A 25,486-nucleotide genomic window follows, 5' to 3' on the forward strand; every position below is an offset into this window, starting at 1 on the left:
TGGGATAGAGCATGCTAAGTAGCAATGTGAGGATGGGCCATGTCAGGATAGGGTTTTCTCACTACAGATGGAATAGTCTGAGACCAGGTCTAGACTAAAACTTCTATTAAGATGACTCTGTTGCTCAGGGGTGTGAAAAATATACTCTTCTGACCAGTGCATTTATACTGACTTAACCATGGGTGTAGAAAGTACTAAGTTGATGGGAGAAGCTCTCCCATCAACATAGCTATTGCCTCTCGCAGACTCAGATTAACTATGCTGAGGGGAAAACTCCCATTGGTGGTGAAGCATTTTAAGATTTAGCTGCCAAATTTTAACAATATCATGTGCAAACTGCAGTCTTTTTTATAGCCTTTTCATTTGGTCTAATTCATGTGGATTTTCACAAAGCAGCAACACCATGACACCTCCCCCTGCACACCATATTCAAGTTAATGCTCCAGAGCACCAAAGTATTAGAGTTCCTCAATGAATTGGTTATAAGAAGTTTTTGAATATGGGCAAAGCCATTTTTCCCCTTAATTTCAGCTTTGGAAGTCTCTCTTTTAGATGAAACTTTCCAAAAAATTGCATCTGAGGCAGACATCTTACATGGAAAATTTCAACTTAAATGGTTTAAAGTATTGTAAGCAACTGAAAATAGGGTTGTATAATAGAAAGCCAATAAAGTTAACTATAGATGGTGCTACCAGTGCTACTTATTACAATACAAAACTTCTCTTCAGATAAAGTGACTCTGTACTTGTCTCTTGTAGGCTCTTCTGTGTAGCAGAAATATGTATATATTTACTGTCCTGGACAAGCCTCTCCCTGCAGCAACCAACTTGGAATAACCATGACGTTCTTGCACATTCAGTCTCTCTCATTGTCAAAGTCAATGTCAGGCTGCCATGGTTATTTCTGGGGGTAATCAATAAATCCTGTCATCACCTTCACTCCTCACATGAGTGGAGGGGGCAGCACTTCATCAAGGAAAAAGCATCCCTTTTGCCACAAATAAAAGCAGAAATTTAGCAATCAATCATCTAATCGGAAGCCTTAAAATTTTAACTTCTTAACAAGATGTAAAGTCATGACTCAGGGTGTGTGTGTAATGCATACCAATATACTTTGCAGATTTAAAAAAAAAACCTCCATAGGCCTGCAACTTATTACGTGGCAAAATGATCCTTTCAAGTGAATGCTGTGTATTCACTGCAGGACACTAGCATATGAATATGACTTGGAGGTTAAAATCAAGTGGTAGCTGATGCTAAAGGTTCTCTAGTGTAAAAAGTTGTTGCTGATAATATGAATCATTCCTTTGCTAAACCAAATCAGAGTTTGCTGAGGAGAAATCCTGAAGCTTCTATTTCATTTCTGTATATTTAATATAAACCATAGTTATCAGCATTGATTTTGTGTAGGGCTGGAATTTTATAACAGTAAGAATTTAAAGCTGGAAATGTAAGTTCAAAGTTCAAGTTAAAGATTAATAACGGTAAGAGAAGCCTTGTTTGGGAAGGGAATAATGGTCATACATTTTCAAGCTCATCAGTTTAGATATGTAAATCCCTAACTAGAATATACGACGATAGTAATACATCCTGTATCTGTTCAGGGGGGTGAAACAGAATTACTCCATGAAATTGAGCTAAGGGGTCATCATTTTCAACTTTTCAGTGTTCTAGGCTGTGCAGTAATCCTGCTGATAATTGTCTAGCACTAATTTTTATTCTTCTCCCTTGCTTAGGTGTCGACTTACCAAGAAGAGCAGTAAGTCAGCTACTTGAGGAGAAAGCAACTTGTGTATCTGCTGCAGTGTCTGATGAGTCTGTGGCTGGAGACAGTGGTGTATATGAAGCTTCTGTAAAACAGTAGGTTTAAGAAACTGTGTGACTTTTTAACTGAAATTAGCAGATTTCTGTCCTGCCCATTCACCCATTTGCAGAATAATTTAGAAAGTACAGGCAGTCCCCGACTTACGCAGATCCGAATTATGTCGGATCCGCAGTTACGAACGCGGCTTTTCTCGCCCCGAAGGATACGGACTGCGGGACCTTGCGGTCCCGCCGCCCGTGTACTCCGGGGCGAGAAAAGCTGCTCCGTGTCTCCCTGGTCTGTAGACCAGGAAGACGCGGAGCAAAGCCGCGGTGGGGCTCGGGCAGCCGGGTACCCCAGGCGCGCCTGGGCTGTCCCGCCGCCGGCTTCCCCCGCGGCTTTGCAAAGGCGCACCTGGGTTGTCCCGCTGCAGGCATGCTCCAAGGCTTTGCTCCCCGTCTCCCTGCAGACCAGGGAGACGGGGAGCAAAGCCGTGGAGCACGCCCGCAGGGGAACAGCTCAAGTGCGCCCGGGCTGTCCGGCTGACCAGCAGACCAGGGAGATGGGGAGCAAAGCCTCGGAGCACGCCAGTAGTGGGACAGTGCGGCGCACCTGGACTGTCCTGCTGCCCGCGTGCTCTGCGGCTTTGCTCCGTCTCTCCCAGGTCAGCAGACCAGGGAGACGGAGCAAAGCCATGGAGGACTTGGGCGTCCCCACCCCCGTCTCCCTGGTCTGCTGGGGGGGGGGGGGGTGCAGCTAGTGCCCCCCCCCCCCAGCAGGACCAGGCTTTTCTTGCCTACTCCTGGGGGAGAGCAGCTGGGGGCTGCCGGGTTGGTCCCGCAGCGCCACTCCGGACCAACCCAGCAGCACCCCAGCTGCTCTGCCCCAGGCGTCCCCAAGTCAGCCGCTGCTGAAACTGACCAGCGGCTGACTACAGGAAGCCCGAGGCAGAGTTGCTCTGCCCGAGGCTTCCTGGAATCAGCCGCTGATCAGTTTCAGCAGCAGCTGACTTGGGGATGCCTGGGTTTCTTAAGTTGAATCTGTATGTAAGTCAGAACTGGCGTCCAGATTCAGCCGCGGTTGAAACTAATCATTTTCAGCAGCGGCTGACGCCAGTTCCGACTTGCATAGAGATTCAACTTAAGAACAAACCTATAGTCCCTATCTTGTACGAAACCCGGGGACTGCCTGTATAATAAAATATTTACTTTTTAAAAATATTAAGCAACATGCACGTTATAAAATGGACCACCAGTACTACTATACTTGAAGTTTAGATTAAAATTGTTTTAGGACTTTTCATTTCGCCCTATTGCTTAACTATAGTGGTTTTGTTAATTCCATTTCTCTTGATAAAGGTATATCCAAAGCAGAAGTGTAATATGTAAACTATAGATTCCTTAGAGCAATAAATAAATTTTAGAATAGATAATAGAATTTGAAGAATATTACAAAAATAAGCAGACTATCAGGAGTCTCTAGTATTTTCAGTTTTCACCTCAACTTCTACATGTTCCTCATATTAAGAAGTTGGAGCAAGTGGGGGATGAACTTAATGTGTATTTTTTAGATGTTATGTAGGCTACATCTACACTATCATGCTAAATTGACCTCAGCTACGTGAATTACATAGCTGGAATCGACATACTTCAGATTGCGTTACTGCGGGATTTACACTATGGAGAGTCAATCGGCGAAACTCTCCCATTGACTTCCCTTACTTTTCTCATTTGGCATAGAGTTAGAGGGATCAATTGTAAAGCAACCTGTAGTTGATTTGGTGGGTCTTAATTAGACCCGCTAAATTGACTGCTGGTAAATCGATCTCAGAGCCTTTATCTGGGCTGTAGTGTAGACATAAGCTTAGTGTTCCTCTTTCAAATGTTTCAGCAGCAGCCACAGTAGCCTTCCATACTGGCCAAATGAAGGTACATTATCATGTTGTAGAGGGCATGGGGATTCATTAAATTCTGGTAAAACTTTGAGTAGATTCACACTTTCTCAAATTAAAAAGTCCAAACAAAACCTTGCAGATTAAACGGAGTCTAGAAAAGCTAATAACATTTCTACCATTCTGAACTCAGATCATACCAGAACATCCATCTCATGTGTATCCACACTAGTGAGTCCTGTGCTAAAGCTATGAGTTTATACTTCAGCCAGAACTTTTAAGGCCTAACCTAAGCCTATTTCACATCAGGCCTTACCACTACTTTCTTGGTCCCTCTCTAATGCAAGGTTCCTGTGGAATTAAACTTACACAGGTAATACTCAGCTTGTGATTAAACTCATGTGCAGTGATTTGTGCTGCTGCATGTGGCGGTCATGGAGTCTGCCTGTTTGGTCTCAGTCCATATAGGTCACAAGAGCATACCTTGTGCAGCTTGTCACAGTTGCAAGAAGCAGAATGTCAATAAGCAGGAACTATGGCACTGGTAAAAAAAAAAAAAAAAAAAAAATGGCAGCCCTCCACGATCAGTTCCTGGCAGGCTACCATCACTGTGTTTACCTGCACTTCAGCAGGTACCAGGTGATCACAGTTCTCATTGGCCATGGATCACCGTTTGCGGACAATGGGAGCGGCAGGAAGTGGCACGGACTGCAATGCCGCTTCCTGCCTCGCCCACTGGCCATCAATGAACTAAACTAGACAGTCACAGTGGTCGCTCTTGGTCTTACAATCAATGATTCTCATTAATGCTATGTCCTTCCTCAAAGAGCCACTCAATTTCCAGTATGTGGAAATCATTTTGTAACATTGTGACTTGATCATTCCCTCTGTTTCTCGCTCTCTGAAATTCTTTTTAATGCCAGAGTAGTATTCAGCCTCAGGGCTGGAGAGCTTAGTGCTCCAGTACTTGTCAATACAGGTTCTTCAGGAGTGGTTTTGTTTTAGGGATGTGAACGGGTAACCAGTTGCTTAATGGAAGACTGTTCCTGGGGAGCAGACCCCACCTGCAGCCCACTGCAGGTAGAAGGCTGCTCCAGCCTCACAAGGCCACCAGCTCCCAGCCTGTGCAGGCTAAGAATCAGCAGCCTCGTGCGGGGCTGTGGGCTGGGAGCCAGCAGCACAACGCGGGGCCAGAAGCAGATGGGCTGGAGCAGACCCTGCCTGTGGCATGGGGACCACTCCCTGCCCACCCACATTTAAACAGTTAAACTTAACGTTTAACCAGTTACCGAATTAAACGCGATTTTACATCTCTGTTTTGTTCTAATTTTTTATATAGAATCCTCCTCATTAGGCAGTGCCCAGCCTGCCAGATAGACTGGACATTTGCTACTGAGACCAGGTGTAGCCAGATGTTCCTTCATCTCTTTAGTTCCCAGGATATTATTTTTCTGTATCCCTCAATATGTCTGCTGTACATATCTGATCACCATTGTTGCATTCATGCCTGTTAGTTCTGACCTCTTTAAAGAGGACTGAGGACTTTCCTAAGTCAGACACTGAAGTGTCTGGTCTTAAAACTATGCTGTTGTAGTACAAATGCTGAAATTCACAGTTGTGCTACAGATGGGTGATTCAGTTACATATGTTTGATGGAAAGCTTTGAGGGGTTTTTTTTAATTCATCTATAATAATTGAAAGTTAACTGATTTTCTTACCTTTGTATCCAATTATTTGCTTATCTGATGTAGACCAAATGAAACTGAAGATGCTGTATATAGTGAAGATGATGCAACAATTTTAGAGGCTGCCCAGGTGCAAATAGGACTTAGGTAAAGTAATAAGCAAATGGGTAACATTTATTTATATTTAGAAGCTTGTAGCAAACTGCCTCACACTGTCATCTTATCTTAATAGATATGATCGCAGCAGTTCAAGTTTTGTGATAATTGTAGTGCAGCTCAGAAATCTTCATGCCTTCTCTGTCCCGTTTGGTTCCAGAGTGTAAGTAAAATAATCATTGAGCAATAATGCGGAAATGTACTTTGCACAATTTCTGTGATGATTATTCTTCACTCATTCATTTTTGAAGGTACTGTAACTTCAGATACTGTATAAATTATATGTTATTAACAAAGGTTTTTTTACCTGTTTTTTTTTTTTTAAGGTCATAAACTTTCCAACTTTCAGAAGGTTGCATGTGTGTAGTTGTGTGCGTAAAATTATAAATAATGTTAAAATAGTATTTATTAGTTTTAAACAAGGGACAGACATATGTTAAGGGGCAATTTCATTAACTCTAAATAATTCAGCAAAATACTGACACGCATCACCTCTAACAAGTGATGTTTGAAGTCTCTCAAAAATCAGGCTGTGTATTACTGTGCAGGCAGCGTAAGTATCCAAGTAATAAAAATGGAAAACATTTTTGGCTGACAAAAGGATTGAAAATGACTAATGTAGAAAGTAGTGAAAGAAACAAGAGGAAATGTTCTTAGTGAACATAAGAATGGCCGTTCTGGGTCAGGTCAATGGTTTATCTAGCCCAGTAGCCTGTTTTCTGACCATGGCTGATGTCAGATATTTCAGAGGGAATGAACAGAACAGGATAGTTATCATGTGATCCAGTCCCTCTCAACCAGTCCCAGCTTCTGCATCCCTGATTGTCTTGGCTCCCAGCCATTGATGGACCTTATGGGTGGTTAGAGAAGGGAACTGTGATTAAGGTCTCTGAGTTCTGCACTTAGATCTGTGAATTAACTTGCCGAGTGGCTTTGAACAAACAACTGTTTCAATTTTTCAGGCTGTAAAATAGTTAAATATTATTGTATCTATCTCAACAGATTGTTACGAAGCTTAATATGCTTAGAGGTCAGTCCTTGGAGGATTGGTATTTTTAAGGCTATTTTGAACTAGGTTCATTGATCAATGGGAAGCCAGTGAACATGAAGGATGTGTATGATACAATCTTGGTATTGGGAGTTAATAATTTTATGTCTACCACTAGTATGCCCCCTTAAAACTTATAGTGCAGGAATTTAGGAAGGCCATGAAAATGGAAAGTTGAGATTTTACATGGTTAATGTACAGTATGAAGAAGGCTCTCAAAATAAGATCATTTAAAATCAAGTTAAGTACAAATATTAGCCATGGTCTGACAATATAATAAGAAAAACAAGTTGATGCCCAGTAGTTTTGGCCTTGAGACCAGAGTAAAGGGTTGAAATCTGAGACCTGAGGCAAATAATCTTTACTCCACAAAAAGGACTAAAAATATATTGTTAGTATATTTAGTTCAGTTAGTTAGTTTAAAAAACCGTGAGCTGTTTGCTTCTGATTCAAAGTCATAGCTTCCCAGAAGTGAAAGAATTTGTAAAATCCAGTATACTTGCCTGTATTTGTAAGTTGTTTACATTTTGCATAGCTTGGTCAATGACAATCAATGAAGTCAATTTCACTTTCACTTAGAACTGCCATGTTTGAAACATGCAAGGGGATTTACATTTGTGGTTTTCATTGGGCCATTTTTTTTAAATATTGTGAAAATACTGCTGTTGGTGGTAGGTTTTATGAAACCTTGCTTTCACAATTTGGAATTTAAGACGTTCAGATTTCAGTGTCCTTTTAAGCCTTCAAAGTATGCAGCAGTAGAAAGCTGACCTATCTATGACCTGATACAGTCAATAAAAGCAGTGGAATTGTAGTTAATGTCTTTAATATAGTAGAGAGTAATCTAAGGTGCTTGATAATGAGGTGAAAATAAAGCTAGCTAAAGTGAAAGGGTGCATAAAAGATGAGGGTTAAGGAAAAATCATTGTAACACTTGATACATATGTAATGGCTGGATTCCAATTTGGAAACCACACTGTTGCCGAAGGTGTTCCAGAGGGATACAGGGACTGTTGAAATTAGACTATATCTACACCTGTAAGTAGGGGTGGGATTATTAAATAGTAGCATAATGTTAACCTCCTTCATGTACTGCTTCTCATATTTCTGAGCTGCTTTCTTTCTTTTTATTAGTTTTCCATTTTTCCTTTTTTTTCCAGAAATAAAATGTACAATACATTCCACCATGCTACTGAAGTAATTTCTAAGTGTTTGACTTTTCTCTCTTAATTTTCCAGCTCTCTCTGCTCCTAAAGGACCTTTCAGCTTTCTAGGGTTTCTTGTTTCCATTAGAATAAGTTATCCCATTTTTTATGACATGATCTTCAGCATCTCTCACTTAATACTAAAGCAAAGGAGTCATTTGAATGGCATCAGCAATATATACTTTGTCATTACCTTCCCTATTCACAGACATAACTTTTGGGGAAGTGGCTGTGCAAGGGAGTGGCTGTGGGAAGTTAAATATATCAGCTACCTCTCTCCCCCAGTCCTTTCTGTTGCCTGTCCATTTCCTTAGCATGTACTTTTCCTTCAAACTTTATGGGCAGTTTCTCTCCATGGTGAAAGGCTGACTATGGTGATTCATTTTCTCCTCAGTAGCTGGTGTGTGTTAAGCTTTGTGTACCTGCAGCTGAGCACTAAACAAATGCAGAGTGAAATGTTAAGAAACTGTTAATTTTGGATTTTGTTAATGATTTTCAATGTAATTGTGCTTACATACTGGGGGTGCGATTTGCAAATTTTATTTTGTTTCCTTCAGGTATTTTAGGGTAGCAGTACTTCCATCCTCAGTTGATATCAGCTGTCTCTTCCGCACTAAAGTCCATCCTGCTATGGAAACCATTTTATTTAATGAGATATTCAGAGTAGCCATTTCCCAAGAAGCTTTGCAGCAGAAGACGTTGCGTGTAGATGTCTGTACTGTCAATAAAACTCGACGGGAAGAATGCCTGGTATGCATTTTATTATTTTGCTTGGCATGTCTTTGTTTGAGGTTTTTTATTCCTTACTGATGAACATGGCTACTAGAATTCTGCAGCGCTCCCAGAAGAATTCAACACCATATGGTAGTTGCCTCAAAAGCACTGATGATTAAATTTCTCTTCATTTCTACATGTATTGTAAAGGCCAAAACTATAACAGGGTTCAAAAAAGAACTAGGTAAGTTCTTGGAGGGTAGATCCATCAATGGCTATTAGTCAGAATGGGCAGGGATAGTGGCCCTAGCCTCTGTTTGTTGGAAGCTGGGAATGGGCAACAAGGGATGGATCCGTTGATGGTGATCTGTTCTGTTCATTCCCTCTGAGGCATGTGGCATTGGCTACTGTTGGAACAGGATGCTGGGCTAGATGGACCTTTGGTCTGACTCAGTATGGCCATTTTTATATTCTTATACAATGGAATCGTGGATGGAGACAGTTTTAAAAGTTCTATCATGCCATAGTATTTCATAATAATAAATGTAGATGTAGATCATGAGTAATTTCATCTAAACTTCATTGGAGTTACATCAGTGTAAAATTGGTGCAAGTCAAAGTAGAATTGCATTTCCACAGTGTACCATACAATATATAAAACAAAGTGAGGCAAACTTGTGTTATAATAAAACACTGCCTGTAATGCAAAGTAAAATAATCTTTTGGTCAACACTGTAGATTTCATTAAGATCCATGTTTTGATACCAGAACATTAAGATGTGATGTTAACAATCAAGGATACGGTGACATTATTAATTTATTCTAGCTTCTGATATCATTGCGTCATCATCACATAACTAATATCTTGCTTCCATTTACCTTTAAGTGTGCCATCATGCAAAAATGACAATGACTACGTTTCCCTTCCAGGACACTGTCATGGGGAAAGGATCATTGTTTTATTTTCAAGTCTTTCCATAGTTTGTATTTGTTATCACTGTCATCATGTTGCCCACTGGCAGTGACGAGAGCTTGTGATACGTGTACCAAATGATTAATAATTGTGGACTCTTTAGAATATAAACTGCGAACCCTGAACAATGCCTATAGCTCTGAGGCGGAGTCCTAGGAGCCAGGGGACAATGCCCAGGGGAACTCTCCACAGGTGTATGAGGTAAATAAAATCCACAAGTAGGCCCCACCTTTGTACAGAACCTCCCATCAGGCTTCCTTCTCTTGGACCGATAGATGGTTATCTTGGCCAGCACCAGGAGGAGGTTGATGATATGGTCCAGCCACTCTGTGGAGTTACAGACAGTGCAGCTGGAACCACAGCAGGAAGTTTTGGAGAAGAGGGGCTACAACCTGATGTGTTACAGGTACCCTTGGTGCAGCAAGGTTGTCAGTGAACGATGCCAGTCATGCAGCAACACTTGCAGCCATGGAAATGGAAACCCTCTATTTAGCTACAGAACAGAGGACTTAAATCTCCAAGGTATTCGTCTGGCAGCAGTACTGCAAATTTCCCCATAGTTCCCAAGCTGTAAGTCCCAGATGGCATAATTCACTGACAGCCCTTCTACAGTGAGGAAGACCTGGTGCACTTCTACCTGGAATGCACCAGGTTGCAGCCCTTCTCCTGACTCCTCCAAAACTTAATGAGATTCGATCTGAACTTTCTCCCACATCTTTTCCTTCTCATGTTCCCTGACTATAACTCTAAAAAGTTGCTGGACCATCTCATAAACCTCTTCCTGGTACTGGCCAACATAACCATCCATCGATCCAGAAGAAGGAAGCCCGATGGGAGGGAGGTTATTTAAAATTGTGGGGCCTCTTTGTGGACCCTATTTGTCTCATATACCTGAATGAAAATATAGTGTTGTCACTTCTAGTCACTCGTCCTTCTTCACTGATACTGCCAGGAAGATTCCAATTAGCATTGGTGGTTGTGGGTGATTTTTGTGATGGACCAACTGTCTGCTGGGAAGTGTACTCAGACTAAACAGAATGTGACCTCCATATAGTTGGAATTGTGGCTTTGTCTCTCCAGAATCCAGCTGTGCACTCTGCAGTAGACTCTAATGGTTATTCTGTAACATTAAGTATCAACACAAGAGAAGCATTTGGGGAGCTTTCGGGGGCTTTTTTTTGGTAACAGGTAAATGCTCAGCTTGATACTATCTTTGAAAAAGTCTATACAATATTGAGCAGCTTGTACAGATTGTCATTTGCTCTTTTAAAGTCTGTTTAATCACTGGAAGAAACAATGCTTTTTGAGCTGCAAAATGCCCAGAAATACTTCTCAAATATGTAGTGCCCTTTGTACAGTGAATAACACCATAGAATGAGTGCTCAGCTCTCCTTAAGGAAACATGATCAATGTAAACATTTCCCTTCCATCTGTCATTCTTTGTAGGCTGGAACTCAGCTCAGCCTTGCAGACTTATCGCTTTCTAATGAGACCAATACTCTGTGGTATAATCTGCTGCCCTGCAAGCAAATTCCTGGTAAAAGCAAGGAACAAAATGAGGAATCCATGTTTCTGCCTTACAAGCAATTACCAGGCTCGTTGGACTTGGTGAGCAGTGTGCTTTGGCTCAGCCAGCAAAAGCAAAAAAAAGGTGTTGACCCCTACTCTCCTCCTCCCCTGAGGCAGTTGCATTAATTTTATGTGCCCCATGCTGCAGTTCATATTCATTGACTTGTTTAGGGCCCCAGTCCTGCATGCACTCATGTGCATGCTTACCTTGACTAGCCCCATCTGGGATGTTACATAAGTGTTTGTAGAATCAGGATCAGTGTTTCCTCTAACATTTTCTATCCTTGGGTGGATTGAATTTTCCTTTGGACAGGTTGAAATTTCTTATGTGCAATACCAATGTTGAGGTAGCGTATGGATGTGCACCACTAATATAAACAAACAGTCGATGGGCATGGAAGAAAATATATTAAAACAAGGGATAGTTAACAATGCTTATGATATTTAATATGAAATTAAATAAAAAGAAAATTAACACTACCCTTGGAGTACAGGTATCATCATCCTTTCTAATAACTCAAGGTAGTAAACACACCAAAATGTATATTATCCACACATAGCTCAGTTTTAAGATGCAAAATGAATCTGTGAGTCAACTAGAAATAGCCATGCTCTCCTTACAACTACTAATACAATATTTATTGACACTGGAGAGTAAAAGGCATTCACGTAGGCTTATACAGTTTCTCTGGGAAATGTTTAGGATCCTTGCTGTACAATAACAAGTAAAACAGACTTGTAAAAGCAGATAAAAGTTCTGGTTTGAATCTTTCACCTTGTTTGTGTCACCAACTCAAAGAGTAAAAACCCCAGAGCAAATTAACCTATGGCTTCAGAGTTTGTAGAAAGATGTATGTTTCAAAGAGCTTGCAAATAAGGTTTCATCCTACAAAACAACTAGCATCATACCTAGTACTTGCTACTTCTGACTCATAAGAGCCAGAACTCTACAATATAGCAAAGATCTGGCCTTAATGCAATACAGTTTACCATGTATTAATTAGTAACACAGGATTTAAAAAAAAAATAAAGACCAGAGTTTTAAATATCTGCAACATTGCACAAAAATTCTGTTAAAAGAATCCTTTTCTTTCTTACCTTAAGCCATAAATACCTATATAAACTTGAAAATGTAATCATGAAAATGTTCTGGCACACACCCACCCCTGCAGCCTGTTTTCCTCTACTCCCTTCAACCCGGACTGCAGCAAATGAATCTGGAGGACACCCCAAACAAACTCAATCCCTCCTCCCCCCTGCCTCCACCTCACTGCACAGATGCCAGCACCCACCCAGCCTCTTTCCCCCACATACCCCTATACAATCTGCTCTTCACCCTCCCCCTCTCCCAGCCCAGCCAGGGGCTGGAATAAAATCCTACTTCTCAAACTTGCAGGCACTAGCAGTCTAGCTGGGAGTGACAGGACACAGCACAAAGAAACTTTTCACCCCTCCCCTACCTCACCCCAGGACTCACAGCACAAACAACACCCTCTCCCCCCATCTCACCCCAGTGCCAGCACTCAGCAACTCCCCTTTCCCGCACCTACCCCATGCAGTCAGCTTTCCCCCAATCCCCTCTTCCCAGCCCAGGATGCTTGAGGAGAGTGCAGGTTTCTGCCTCTACCTCCTCTCCTGAAACAGACAGGACTCTCCAAACTCCACCTCCCTCTGACTCCTCCCAGCCAATTACTCCCTTCTCCTCCTCCTCCTCCTCCTCTCCCCAAATGCCCCTTCTCCACAACTCTCTCCAGCCACTTATTTCTTCCTTCCCTCCTCCTTATCTCCCCTCCCTACCTGCTCTTGGAATTCCTTCATCTGAAGCAGCAGAAGCTCTGTTTGAAGCTGCTCAGACAGTCCGTCCCCTAGCTGGTCAGTTGAGCTCCCTGCCTCCATGGGAGCTCTGATCGTCTGCACAGGGCTCAATAAATATCTGTGTAGCCGCAGCTTACAAGGAACTTAGATCAGAACCTAACCGTGGGTTGCAGGATTGGATCCTCTGTTTAACTCTCGCCTTCCCCTGACTTTCCTTAAACTGTTTTTTAAATAAGAGTCTCCCTAACTTCCCTGTTAATTTGGCTTATTTTCATATGTGTACTTTGGAAACAACTTTTTTTTTTAAGTTTGCATTCACGTATTAAAATATTTTCATTGCATTTAAAAATACTCTTTAAGCAAGTTATACCTTCATTATTCCAGCTAAAACAAACTTCTCTGCTTTGTGCTTGCATCGCTAGAACAGTATGCTACATATATGAATTTAAGAAATAAATCGTTTCTTCCTATTTAGACAACAATCACCCCTCCATACAGATTGACTGTACTTCCGGGCACCTCCCAATTAGACCACTTAAATCTCCTTTTGAATGTTTTCACACAACTAATTAGTATGTAGTGTGTTTGGAATTCTGATTTCCCAACATCAGCTTCCATACTTGGTCTTTTTATTACCATTTAATCGCATTTTCCTGGTGTAAGGGAATGCCAGAGAAATGCAACTCTTGTAAGCATTGTCATTTCTTGACTAATGTACTGTGTCTAGTTTCGTTCTCTTTTTTACACCATCAGGATGCTGTCTCAGCTCTGCTGGAGAGAACGTCTGCTGAGCTGGAAGCTGTGGAGCAAGAACTGGCAGAGGAAGAGGAGGAGGAGGAAGAGGAAGAAGACAGGCAGGACCACAGAGGCGCTGACGAAGACTGGTAATGCTGCTCTTTCCATTGACTCTCTTTGTAGGCTTAGGAAAAGTGCTTTACCTGCCAGGGGGAAAAAATTAGTTCTTCTGCAGGGATAATTCATTATCTTCACTGAAGTTTGCCAAACATACTGCATGTTCTTATTCTATCCTTCTGTGTAATCCATTCAGTTCTTCCTGACTCACTGACAATGTCCCAGCAGGTCATATCACAAATGCTACATGTCGCTGCTTATTGCAATCCACACAACCTATTAACTTTAGTAAGAATTTAATAGGATTTAGGGTTCAGAGGCTGCTGCAGGACATAGACAAAATACGTCCTTTCATTCTTGTTCTGGAAGCTATGTGAACTTTCTTCAAGAATGGGATGGGTTCTGTTGCTAAATTACAGTATCTTGTTGTGAATGTTAAGGAACAGGCTTTCCCAGTATGGTTTTTCTGTAGTTTTCCTACGCAAATGTGTGATCATGTGCAGGAGCCTAATGAAATTTCTCTTATATAAATTATCGCCAGAGCGGCATGCTGCTATCGGTGCTGTTGTGCTTTGTTAAAATGTTCTCGATTAATTATAAAAGAGCTTTCTGGTTTTTCTTGTAGCATATAATTAAAAATGCATTCACGTTAGTGATTTGGGAGCATTTAGTGAGGCTATAGTTATCCTGTTCTTATCAAAATAACAAATTGATGATAATACACGTCTTGTAAAGTGGCAGGATTTAGACATTGAGGTACTTTTCTCATGGGTCTTGTCAGTCCAAGGATAACTTGGGTTACTTTTGTTCTTGTAGGTTGGAAATGCTAGCAGAGGCGTCAGATGAAATTGTGCATGAAGAGGAGGATGGAATTAAACTGGCAGAGGAAGACAGATACACAAATAACTTGAGATTATGCACAGATACAGCAGAGACAGATGAAAACCAGGGTGGGGAAGAAAGTGACCATGCTGTTGCCCCTGGCAATCAGCTAGCTGCTGTAGTACCGACACTGGTGAATATTTTAGATTGTGCTTCCCTAAGGCATACTGCATGTTTGAAGACACCATTTAGTCTTATGAAATATTTATTTGCTTTTTTCCATATGAGAATGCCATAATAGTATACTGGGTTTGAAAGCTTAAAGATTGTCATGACATTTATTATAGCAATTGTTTGTACAGTAAGTTTTAGCAAAATCAGACTGGTCACTTTTGAGTTAGACAAGTGTGAATTTTTAACGTTCATTCGAGTTGAAAATTTTGCATACTTTTAACTAAAAAAACCTTAAAATTTCAGGTTTAACTTGGTCTCTGAGTAAGGAAAAACATTCAAGTTGTAAGAAAATCAGTTTAGTAGGTTTACAGTTATGAGTGTGCACGTTATTCTTTGCTTATGTATTTTAAGATTTCATCTTTAGTTTGTTCTTATTTCTCTCAAGATTATGCTTTCAAAAAAATTAAGATCTTTGAAGTTAATGCCGAGGATTTAGACATAAATCTTCTATCTGAACTTGTGAAAATGGAAAAGTTTGATGCCTGGTCTAGTGACTTATAGGTGATTGTAATTAGCTCTCAGTTAGTGCAGGTCCCAAAATTGGGCAAATGGACTAAGGGTGTTTTGGATATCAGGCTGGCAGGCACAGATCATGGCCCTGATTCAGCAGTATTCTTAAGCCCATGCTGTGATAACTCACCTGCTTCAAGTTAGATATGTGCTTAAGTAGTTTTCTGAATTGTGGCGTAAAGCTGAGCTCTGGGTCTTGTTAAGAAGGCCTACATTCTGCAGTGGGTCAGAGGCATAGCAGCAGGTGGCAGTGCACTGTCTGATTTTGCAACACTGTTTGAAATGTGATCTGCTAGTGCCAAATCCTCCTACAGTTGCTGTGCTGCTACTTAAGACGTTTTCTGATATGCCTGGACAAACAGATAAATGAAAGCTTCAAAGCACAATCAGTGTTGGTGAAGAAAAGGGAGAAAAGATACCCAAATGCTCATTTCAGTGGACATAGTAAAGTAGAACCTAATGAATGTATGGACTGGTTGTGTGGGAAGCTCCTGTTCATATGAATGAGTTGGCAGATTAGCTGTTGCCATGGGTTGGACAAGGAAGACCAGCAACAGTAAATGCTGGAGCCCTGTTTCAGGGCATTTGCTTCAGGGAGGGAGTTGAGGTGCAATAGGCATCACCATTCCCAGTCCTGTTCCCAGCACAGCATCAGCAGCTGTGAACTGTTCTACACACAGGCTTTCCAGATTGTGGTTTACAGATGAGTGAGGCTCCTGCTGGAGACGCTTCTGATGGAAGGGTAATTGTATTGGGCACAGGAACACCTGGCCCAGTTTTTCTTACACTCTTTGTAACCGATCTTTTTAAATTAAATACTGATGCACTTCGTGTTAGGTTAGATGCTTTGCTTTCTGTGTTGGATTGCAACTGGAATGTCCTTGGGAGAGTAGAAAACGTTATTGGCAGAGGATTGTATATGTGTCTGTGCGTGGTTTGGGGTTTTTTACTTTTACGTTCCTCTTGACAGGTTGATAAAGAGACTAACACCGAGGAAGCAGTTAATGAGAATGTGGCAGTCCGACCCAAGGATAGAGGCAGCTTGAGCTCTAGACAGCGTCCCTTTGTCAGGAACAGCATGATCGTGCGCTCACAAACCTTCTCTCCAGGAGAGCGGAACCAGTACATCTGTAGGGTAAGAGGAAAAACGCTCTCAATAAGATGCTATTAACTAAAGAGTCATTTAATTCCTGGCAATGGCGCATTAGTGGCAATGAGACATGTACTTGGAAATTCCTCTCTTCACCTACAAGAGGCTAAACGGTACTTTTCTTGGATTTTCAAAATAGCAGACTGATGATCAGCGGAACAGGCATCCACTGCAGTCCTTTTGGCACCAAACACTTTTACTGTGGATGAAAAGCAACCCTTGTGTGAAATGTGCTGGCCCTCTGCACAGGGGTGGGTTTCATTGTGTAAACAGAACAGTAATTCACACATAGCATCAGAGGGGTAGCCGTGTTAGTTTGAATGACTACATGCATCTGATGAAGTGGGTCTTAGCCCACAAAAGCTTATGCTCCTACACTTCAGTTAGTCTATAAGGTGCCACAGGACTCCTCGCCGCTTTCACACACAGTAATGCACCAAAATAATCGAACATCTTTGTTCTGTTGAACATGTGTTAGAATAAAACTCACAATAAGAAAACACAGCATTAGCATTTTTAATAATGTGAGGGCAACATAGTGTGGAAAGAGCTCAACTGCTATCGGTTTTGAATCCCTTTTGAAGCTTACCATGATTTCAAGCTGGATGGCATAGTTAGCATCTACATGATGCAATTCTGAAACCCTGCTGCAGCTGTGTCCCTGAGCTCTGCATTGGGCATTAGTCTCAAATTTGTTTCTGATAATACACTTCGTAAGTCTTCCTTTGAACAGTATGTCACATGGAGATTGCCTTCGTTTATCGGCAGTTGTTTTTGCAGATATAGACTCTTAACATAGCTACTCCTCTGATAGTGATAAAATGGAGATGCTGATAAACTAAGGCAATAGGTGTAAATGTTTAAATACCAAGCAATAGATACATTTTTTTTAAGTCTAAGAAGTGATCAGAAGATGTGTTTCCACAAATTTTAATTTAAAAATGATTAGCTTTGAGCCGAGTATGGCTCCGATGGTAAGTATGTACATCTTTTTCTCGTCATTTTAATTCCTTATCAAGCCACTGCTCCATTGGTCAGGCATTTCCCTTTTAAATAATAAAATGTTTAAAGTTGGTCCCAATTTTATGGCAATTATTGGATTAAAAATGACCAATAATTGGTATGGCAGCACATAGCAGTGCGTACTCTTTATACCGTCACAAGGTGAATCTCCTGTGAAATGTTTGACTTCTTGCACTCACTAAGTATATAAGATGCCCACAGAATACTCTATTGTTTAACCCCTGCATGTTGAGATCTTATTTACACTCGTGCAGCCCTAATGTTGCTGTTACTTGTGCAGCTCCTCCTGAGGAAGTAATGGTGGATGGTGTGATGTAGCTAGGACCCTGGTGGTTTAACTATACTGCCATGCCCAAGTTTACATAACAGTAAACAGCAAAGTTTACTTAACTTCCACCCATTTTACCATCAGTGGAGCTAAACTGGTGGTGAACTGTGGCTATGAAGTTTGCTAGTATTCAGGTAACCACAGTGTGAAAACACGGTTCCCTTCATCATCTCAGTGTGTGTGTGACTGTGGCAGAGCCGGGACACAGAGATTATGACTTGCTAAAAAAGTCATATAGGAAGCCAGTAATGGAGCTGGTGAAAGAACCTCCTGGGTCTCATTCCACTGTAAGACCACGCTTCCTCTCTCCCTCCCCTTCCCCACAGTGTATCCTGGGCAGAAAACATTTGATGGATATGCACTCATAGATGCTAAGGCCAGAAGGGACTATTGTGATCATGACGTCCTGCACGTTGCAGGCCACTGAACTTCATTCACCCGCTCCTGTTAAAAAAAAAAAAAAAAAAAAAAAAAAAAAAAAACCCTAACCTCTGGCTGAGTTACTGAAGTCCTCAAATCATAGTTTTAAAAGGTTTCATATTACAGAGAATTCACTCCAGCTAGCTACCTGCTGATGTCCACTCCCTTTTAGAAAGCACCCCTTCTCAGGTGACGTTTTGAAAGTGACTCATGAAGTGTGTATAGTCATGCTGAGTTTGTAGGGGGAGACTCTCAAGACCCAGAGGACAGGTAGGAACACAAATACCATTTGTTCCTTTGAAAAGTGTTGAACAAACATTTAGATACTAATGTTTGATGGGTAGCCTCAATGAGTTTAAGAGCTGAATTGGTCTGACAGAAGACTGATTTCTCTCTAGTGATGCTTACTCATATCACAGTGTGGTTCTTTTTCATATAAACGCTGCATTAGCATGCTGTAGGGCTCTGACTTTGTCAGTCGTTGAAATTTCAGCAGCACAATTCCTGCTAATTTTTTCAGCTCTTCAGAAAAGAGTATTAATTTTTCAGATTAAAGTATTAAACTTTTAACTGGCTTTCTTTTAATTATGCTCCTATATACATTGATATACTTAATAGAGTCCCAGTTTGAGAACAGTCTGTATGCATGTACACTATTTATAATGCAACTAAGACTGGGTCTGAACTGCACTTTCATCTGTTAAACTTTTGTTGGTCGGGGTATTTTTAAAAAAATCTCTCTGACTGACACAAGTTTTATTGATGAAAAGCGCTAGTGTGGACAGCACTTGGTTGGCAGGAGATGGTCTCATACCAATTAAGCTGCTGCCCTTTGGCAGCGGTGGTTTTATTTCACCAGCAGGAGAGATTTTCCTGGCAGAATAGAGCAGCCACATGGGAGACCTGCCAGTGGCACAGCTGTAGTGGTGGAACTGTAAGTTATGCAGTGTAGACATAGCCTAAGATAAAAACCATTGTTGTAGTTTAGTCTGTAGTACTGATTTGAGAAGCAGTAATGTTTCTGTAGGAGAATCTGCACATCCATTCTCTCCAGATAAGACAGGATCTTGCTTGTTGCCCATGTGAACACGTAGAGTAATTTGCTTTTCCCTTTGCAGCTCGGTTGATAAGGTCCTACCCCAGACATGTGCATAGTATTTGCAACCTTGGAAACAAGGACTATAAAAGAGCCCTTTGGCGATATGCCCTTACTATCACTTTGGTGATATGCCCTTACTAAGCTAATTAAACTTTTTTAAACAATCCACAGTGCATCTTTAGTAAAATATGGTAAACTACATATGATTGAATTATTTTTAATTTCACCATCACTGATGACTGATGCAACAGTCAGTGTCAGTCCATGAGTGATTTTCCATCACCTGTGTGTCGTCATTATGCTGTGACTGTCTCATGCTCTGTGAGGAAGAGAATGTGATTGACTAAGCCAGTGTTGGGCACAGCTCCTCTGGGGAGGCATATAAGATTGATAAATTAAGGGGAGTAGACCTCTAACAGTCCATGAGATAGCAGAGGATTCCCTTCTCCTGAAAGAATGGCTTGACTTTCTGAAGTTTGGGATATGGCAATCTCAGCTAAGAAGTTAGGTTGCTTACCTACTGACTGAATCATTGTTTAGCTTCCGAGTAAAAACTGCTGAAATGTCTTGGGGTGGAGTTGGGGGAAGGGAACATTATATATTCATGGTATAGAAGCACTGATATTATCTGGATTGGCAATGTAAATTGAAGAATAAAAGTTGGGTCAAATTACCTAATGTTACCTTTCACCACCACTAAATAGCCTACGTTTCAGTAAATGGCTTCAGATTGCTTTCATGCAGTAAATGTGTCTGAGCTCTTTAAGATGCTAACCCTGGACATTTATTTTATCTGACTGAGAGGTTTTATTGAACCTCCAAAATGACCTACGTGCATATCAACATCCTCATTTTTCTAAATGCTTCTGACTTAAAAGCAAAACAAACCTTGTGTTTAAAATCTAGTGCTGTTTTGAATCATAGTGTTTATATTCATATTTTGACAGCTGAATCGAAGTGACAGTGACAGCTCAACACTGGCCAAAAAATCTCTCTTTGTAAGAAATGCCACAGAACGACGGAGCCTGAGAGTTAAAAGGGTATGTGCAGTCTCACCTGAACGGTGAGCCAAGTATTTGCTACTTTTTTTGGATTTCATTTTAAACTATCTGCTTGATTTTAGGCATCTGGAATCTATAGACTGACCTCAGCAAAACCCAGCCTCCCTGGGACCCCAGATCTAAATCTCAATGCCACTGTGATTTGGCCCATCATCTTTTTCCAAAGTAGATAAGCAGAATTCCATTAACTATGTCTGGGTCCTTTAGCAACAAAATTGTCCCAACAAAATTGGGATAGTAATGATCCCATGGAATTTCTTGTGGAGTAGAGGTTTATACTGGTACCTTTGGGCAGAATTTCCCCTTTCTCACTATTAGGATGTGCATCAGATAGATGCCACCTTCACATTTAGGCTTAGTTGTTTCCGAGATGTGCTGTATGGTATATAAAAATAATCAGAATCCTTCAATAATTCAACACACTATTTAAATATAAAATAATGCATTATGCATGTTTATATACTCTGTATGTAAATAACATTCAGACAATATTAATCCGAAACACATTTTTGTTGATCAGGTGGAAAACTCTGATAGTTTCAAGGATTCAACCATTCTTCAATTTTCTTTTTCAATGAATTTCCTCTAGAAACTTTTGTGAATGATGAAGGGATTTAAAGGATATTGTGAATTTTTATCAGATTAAATGCACACTCTCACCTAGAGAGTTACCAGGCTTCAGAGGGACAAAAAGGATTTAAAAGGTCTAAGGAAGTCTGACTATACTTAGCTGTATGGCAGAATTGATGTGCAAGAAGAGATTGCGAAGTCTGGAGGGTTTACTTTGACCATCATTGGAGAATACTCTATTAAATTAAAAGAAGTAAATTTGAAGCAGTGAAAGGGAAATACTTGTTTATAGACTGTGGTCAATCTCTGGCATTCATTGAGGTCCCAAATCATCAGGGTACTTCAGAAAATTAATATTCCCAACTAAAATCAGTGTGCTTAAAAGTTAGATGTGTATTTAAGTACCTTGCCGGTTTGAGGTCTGCTACAGGATGTCATTGACTCAAATGCTATGTCTGAAGTTTTAGAAGTCCTGGATAATTTTATGCCCATTAATGATATATGCTGTGCTAGGAAATCTAAAGACTATTAAATGTATTACTTCATAAAAGCATTGCTGGGAGAGCTATGGCTTTTGGTCCACACATAAGTTATGTCATCGAAGCTACATCAGTCTGAGGAATGGAAAAACCATACCCCTGACTTACATAGTTATGCCAACAAAATCCCCGTGTAGATAACAGCTGTATTCATGGGAGAGGGCTTCTTGCCAACCAAGCTGTCGTTCAGGGAGGTCATGTTCTGGCACACGGAAAAACTGGAATTGGAGGCTTCATCCACATGAGGGGACTATGCTGGCATGACTGTTTTGACATAGCCATATGGCATCTGTAATGTGTGAACTATAGGAGTTCTTACAGCATCTTGTGAGACTTTAGGCACTGGCTACAGCCAGAATCAAAGTTATAAAGTGTTGTGCTCAGAAGAAATAAATATGAACATTCCTTACCAAACTGTCAACTCTTTACCTCAGCCTTTATATATTAAATGAACTCTTGCTTGCTATTATATTGTCTTTCCTGAACAATTCAGCCTGTGTGCCAGTCAATCATGCGAAGAGCTACGCAAGAGCACCCTGTACGCACTTCTCTTGACTTGGAGCTGGACCTCCAGGCATCTCGGACACGACAGAATCGTCTGAACGATGAACTTCAGGCACTGCGCGATCTTAAACAGAAGCTTGAGGAGATGAAAGCCAGAGGAGAGACTGACCTTCCCCAGTGTGTGTTGGAGGATGAGAGATTCCAGAAGCTCTTGAAACAAGCTGAAAAGCAGGTATAAATAGTGAACAAAATTCCCCATCATTTTGTGAGATAAGTTCTTATTTATTTCTAGTAAGGACTGTGTTTCGGTCTTGTTGTAAAGGAAGCACAAATGAAAAATTTCCTGTAATGTATCTATAAACCAAGTGGATCCATAATAGTAGTAAACAAAAAGTATACAAATAGATTTGGTTATTGAATTGTTTTAGGAGATATTTATAGAGGTATCGTAATAGACTAATTAGCTGAATTATGCAGTATGAATAAAAGATTATGGGAAATCTAAAGGAAAAAAAGTCTATTAAAGAATTAATCCAGACTCAAGTAATTATTTAAACCTAGAGTTTACTAAGCACGAAAAGTAATGTTACTTGAGAGTTGCACACAGAATTTAATAGCTAATTAATTTGGAGGTGAAACACACTTTTGAATTTGGGGATGGGGTTTGTATTCAGAAACAATATGGAAATCCATTTAAAGGTTTAATAATCTTAATCCCAGTTCTGCTTCCATTGAAGTCAATGTTTTCATTTTGCTGGAAGGGGGGAAAAGCATGACTAGTGAGTGCTAGCTGGCTCAAACTTCACACATATGTAGCTGCCTTGCAACCTCAGCAAAGAAGGCACAGAGAAGCAGAGGCCATCATTCGAGACTATACATTGTGGGTATGTCTACACTACAAAGTTAGTTCGAACTAATGGACGTTAGTTCGAACTAACTTTCATAGGCGCTACACTAGCGCTCCGTTAGTTCGAATTTAATTCGAACTAACGGAGCGCTTAGTTCGAACTAGGTAATCCTCATTCCACGAGGATTAAGCCTAGTTCGAATTTACTAGTTCGAATTAAGGGCTGTGTAGACCCTTAATTCGAACTAGTGGGAGGCTAGCCCTCCCCAGCTTTCCCTGGTGGCCACTCTGGCCAACACCAGGGAAACTCGTCTGCCCCCCTCCCGGCCCCGACCCCTTAAAGGGGCACGGGCTGGCTACGGTGCCCGTGCCAGGTGCAAGCCTGCCAGCACCCAGCTAGCAGACCCTGCACCTGGCACGGATCGAGCCACCCACCCGATGCCCCCCAGCCCTCCCCCTCTTCCCGGGACCAGGCTGGTGGCTTCCGGGAGCTTGCCCGGGACCGCAAGAGGCGGGCACCCGCCTGGGCTAGTGCGGACATCGTGGACCTTGTCCACGATCTCCGCACTAGGCACAGGAAAGTGGCCGGCTTGGGCAGGAGAGCTGCCAGCCTGCCCACCCAGGAGCAGGTGGGTCCACTAAGACCCCCGACCCTGAGCCCTGAGCTTACAATGGCCGTCCTGGGTCAGACCAAAGGTCCATCTAGCCCAGTAGCCTGTGTGCCGACAGCAGCCAGCCCTAGGGACCCTGGAGGGGATGGATCGAAGACAGTGACCAAGCCATTTGTCTCGTGCCATCCCTCTCCAGCCTTCCACAAACCTTGGGCAGGGACACCACTCCTACCCCCTGGCTAATAGCACTCCATGGACCCACCCTCCATGACTTGATCTCACTTCCCTTTAAACTCTGTTCCAGTTCTAGCCTTCACAGCCTCGTGCAGCAAGGAGTTCCACAGGTTGACTCTTTGCTTTGTGAAGAACAACTTTCTGTTACTAGTTTGAAGCCTGCTACCCATTCCTTTCCTTTGGTGTCCTCTAGTCCTTCTTTATGGGAACTAATGGAGAACTTTTCTGTATGCACCCTCTCCACCCAACTCCTGCTTTTAGATACCTCTATCCTGTCCCCCCTCTGTCTCCTCTTTTCTAAGCTGAAAAGTCCCAGTCTCTTTAGCCTCTCTTCATATGGGACCTGTTCCCAACCTCTGATCATTTTAGTTGCCCTCCCCTCTCCCAGCCTCTCTCTTCCCCTCTCCCACCTTCTTTTCCCAGTCTCCCCCAGTTTTGTTCAATAAAGACAGATTCCATTTTTGAACACAATTGTCCTTTATTTTGTACATCAAGAAAAGGGGCTAGGGAAGGGTAAGTGAAAGGAGGTGAGGGAGGAATGGGGCACGAGCCCCCGATGGGGAGGACTGGGCTGGCTCTGCAGGCTTTTGGGGTGGAACCTCTCCTGCAGCCCCCCGATTGCCCCCTCTCCCCAGATGGCAACCTGCGGCAAGTGCAGCTGGGCTGATGGCCGAGTGCTGTGATGTGCCCAGTGTGGGTAGTCCGGGCACTCCAAGCCAGGACTGCTTTGCAAGCGGGGCACCCCTGAGAACTGTCTGTCCGGGGTAGGGGTCGGGACCCTTTAAGCACAGCCCTCGGCTAGCCTGAGACAGCATCTCCACGCTCTAAGTCCTCCTCTGATGCCCTGCCGGCACTGCTTCTGGCCATCCTTAAGCCTGGTTCAGGGTCCACTTAATGTGGACATGCTAGTTCAAATTAGCAAAACACTAATTCGAACTAGTTTTTTAGTCTGGATCCGTTAGTTCGAATTAGCTTAGTTCGAATTAACTAATTCGAACTAAGTTAGTTCGAATTAACGTTGTAGTGTAGACGTACCCTGTAACAATGCATGCAGAGGGGCTGCTGCACAGTCCCTCTGGTCTTCACCCCTCCTACCCTCTTGCTTAGTTTGTCCCTCAAAATATCCTTCTGATTTGGCCCAGGGAGAGCTGATTTTTCACTTGCAGAGACATAGGTGCATTTCAGAAAAGATTTTAAAAAGTTAGGAAACTTTTAAATAGGCTACAGGTTACAGCAGCGTAGGGTCTCATACTGCCTGGGAACAATTACAGGCAGTCCCCGGGTTATATGGGTCCGACTTACATCAGATCCCTACTTACAAACAGGGTGAGGCAACTCCGCACTAGCTGCTTCCCCCCAGCAGACCAGGGAGATGCAAAGCTAGAGCCCTCCCCCAGCAGACTAGGGAGACGCGGAGCGGCTTTCCTCAGCAGACATCTCAGCTTGAGAATAAAGGACTGAGGGAAGTGAGGTGTGGGAGAATAAAACTGAGCTCTGGAGAAATGTTTGGCTAGAGTTTCCCCTACAATATGTACCAGTTCCGACTTACATACAAATTCAACTTAAGAACAAACCTACAGTCCCTATCTTGTACGTAACCCGGGGACTGCCTGTACTGGATCTACCACAACATGTCTGTATGAAAGGCAAATGTCTTCTCTGTCCCTCAATTTCCTGTTTTCTAAAATGGTTATGTAATATTAAGCACACAGTAGCATGGAGGGCTCCCTGTTGGGAAAAGTTCTTTGGGATTCTTGGGTGAAACTTGCTGACAGTCCAAAGTTTATTTTTACTCTACCTTGATATTTTGTCCATGTTTAAGC

At 42.0% G+C, this 25,486-nt stretch overlaps 1 protein-coding gene across 1 annotated transcript in view; it reads left to right on the forward strand.

The window, feature by feature from the left end:
- Positions 1-25,486, forward strand: part of WWC2 (WW and C2 domain containing 2) — a 181,954-nt gene that overhangs the window by 144,148 nt on the left and 12,320 nt on the right. Inside the window, exons 12-21 of the mRNA XM_006130157.2 lie at positions 1,736-1,859; positions 5,446-5,526; positions 5,612-5,698; positions 8,346-8,538; positions 10,922-11,083; positions 13,613-13,743; positions 14,528-14,726; positions 16,248-16,412; positions 20,245-20,337; positions 21,961-22,203. Of these exons, the coding sequence (XP_006130219.2) occupies positions 1,736-1,859; positions 5,446-5,526; positions 5,612-5,698; positions 8,346-8,538; positions 10,922-11,083; positions 13,613-13,743; positions 14,528-14,726; positions 16,248-16,412; positions 20,245-20,337; positions 21,961-22,203 (1,478 nt within the window). The remainder of the gene's footprint in view (positions 1-1,735; positions 1,860-5,445; positions 5,527-5,611; positions 5,699-8,345; positions 8,539-10,921; positions 11,084-13,612; positions 13,744-14,527; positions 14,727-16,247; positions 16,413-20,244; positions 20,338-21,960; positions 22,204-25,486) is intronic.

The sequence above is a fragment of the Pelodiscus sinensis genome, chromosome 5 (assembly GCF_049634645.1).
Source record: "Pelodiscus sinensis isolate JC-2024 chromosome 5, ASM4963464v1, whole genome shotgun sequence".
NCBI classification, from domain to species: Eukaryota; Metazoa; Chordata; order Testudines; family Trionychidae; genus Pelodiscus; species Pelodiscus sinensis.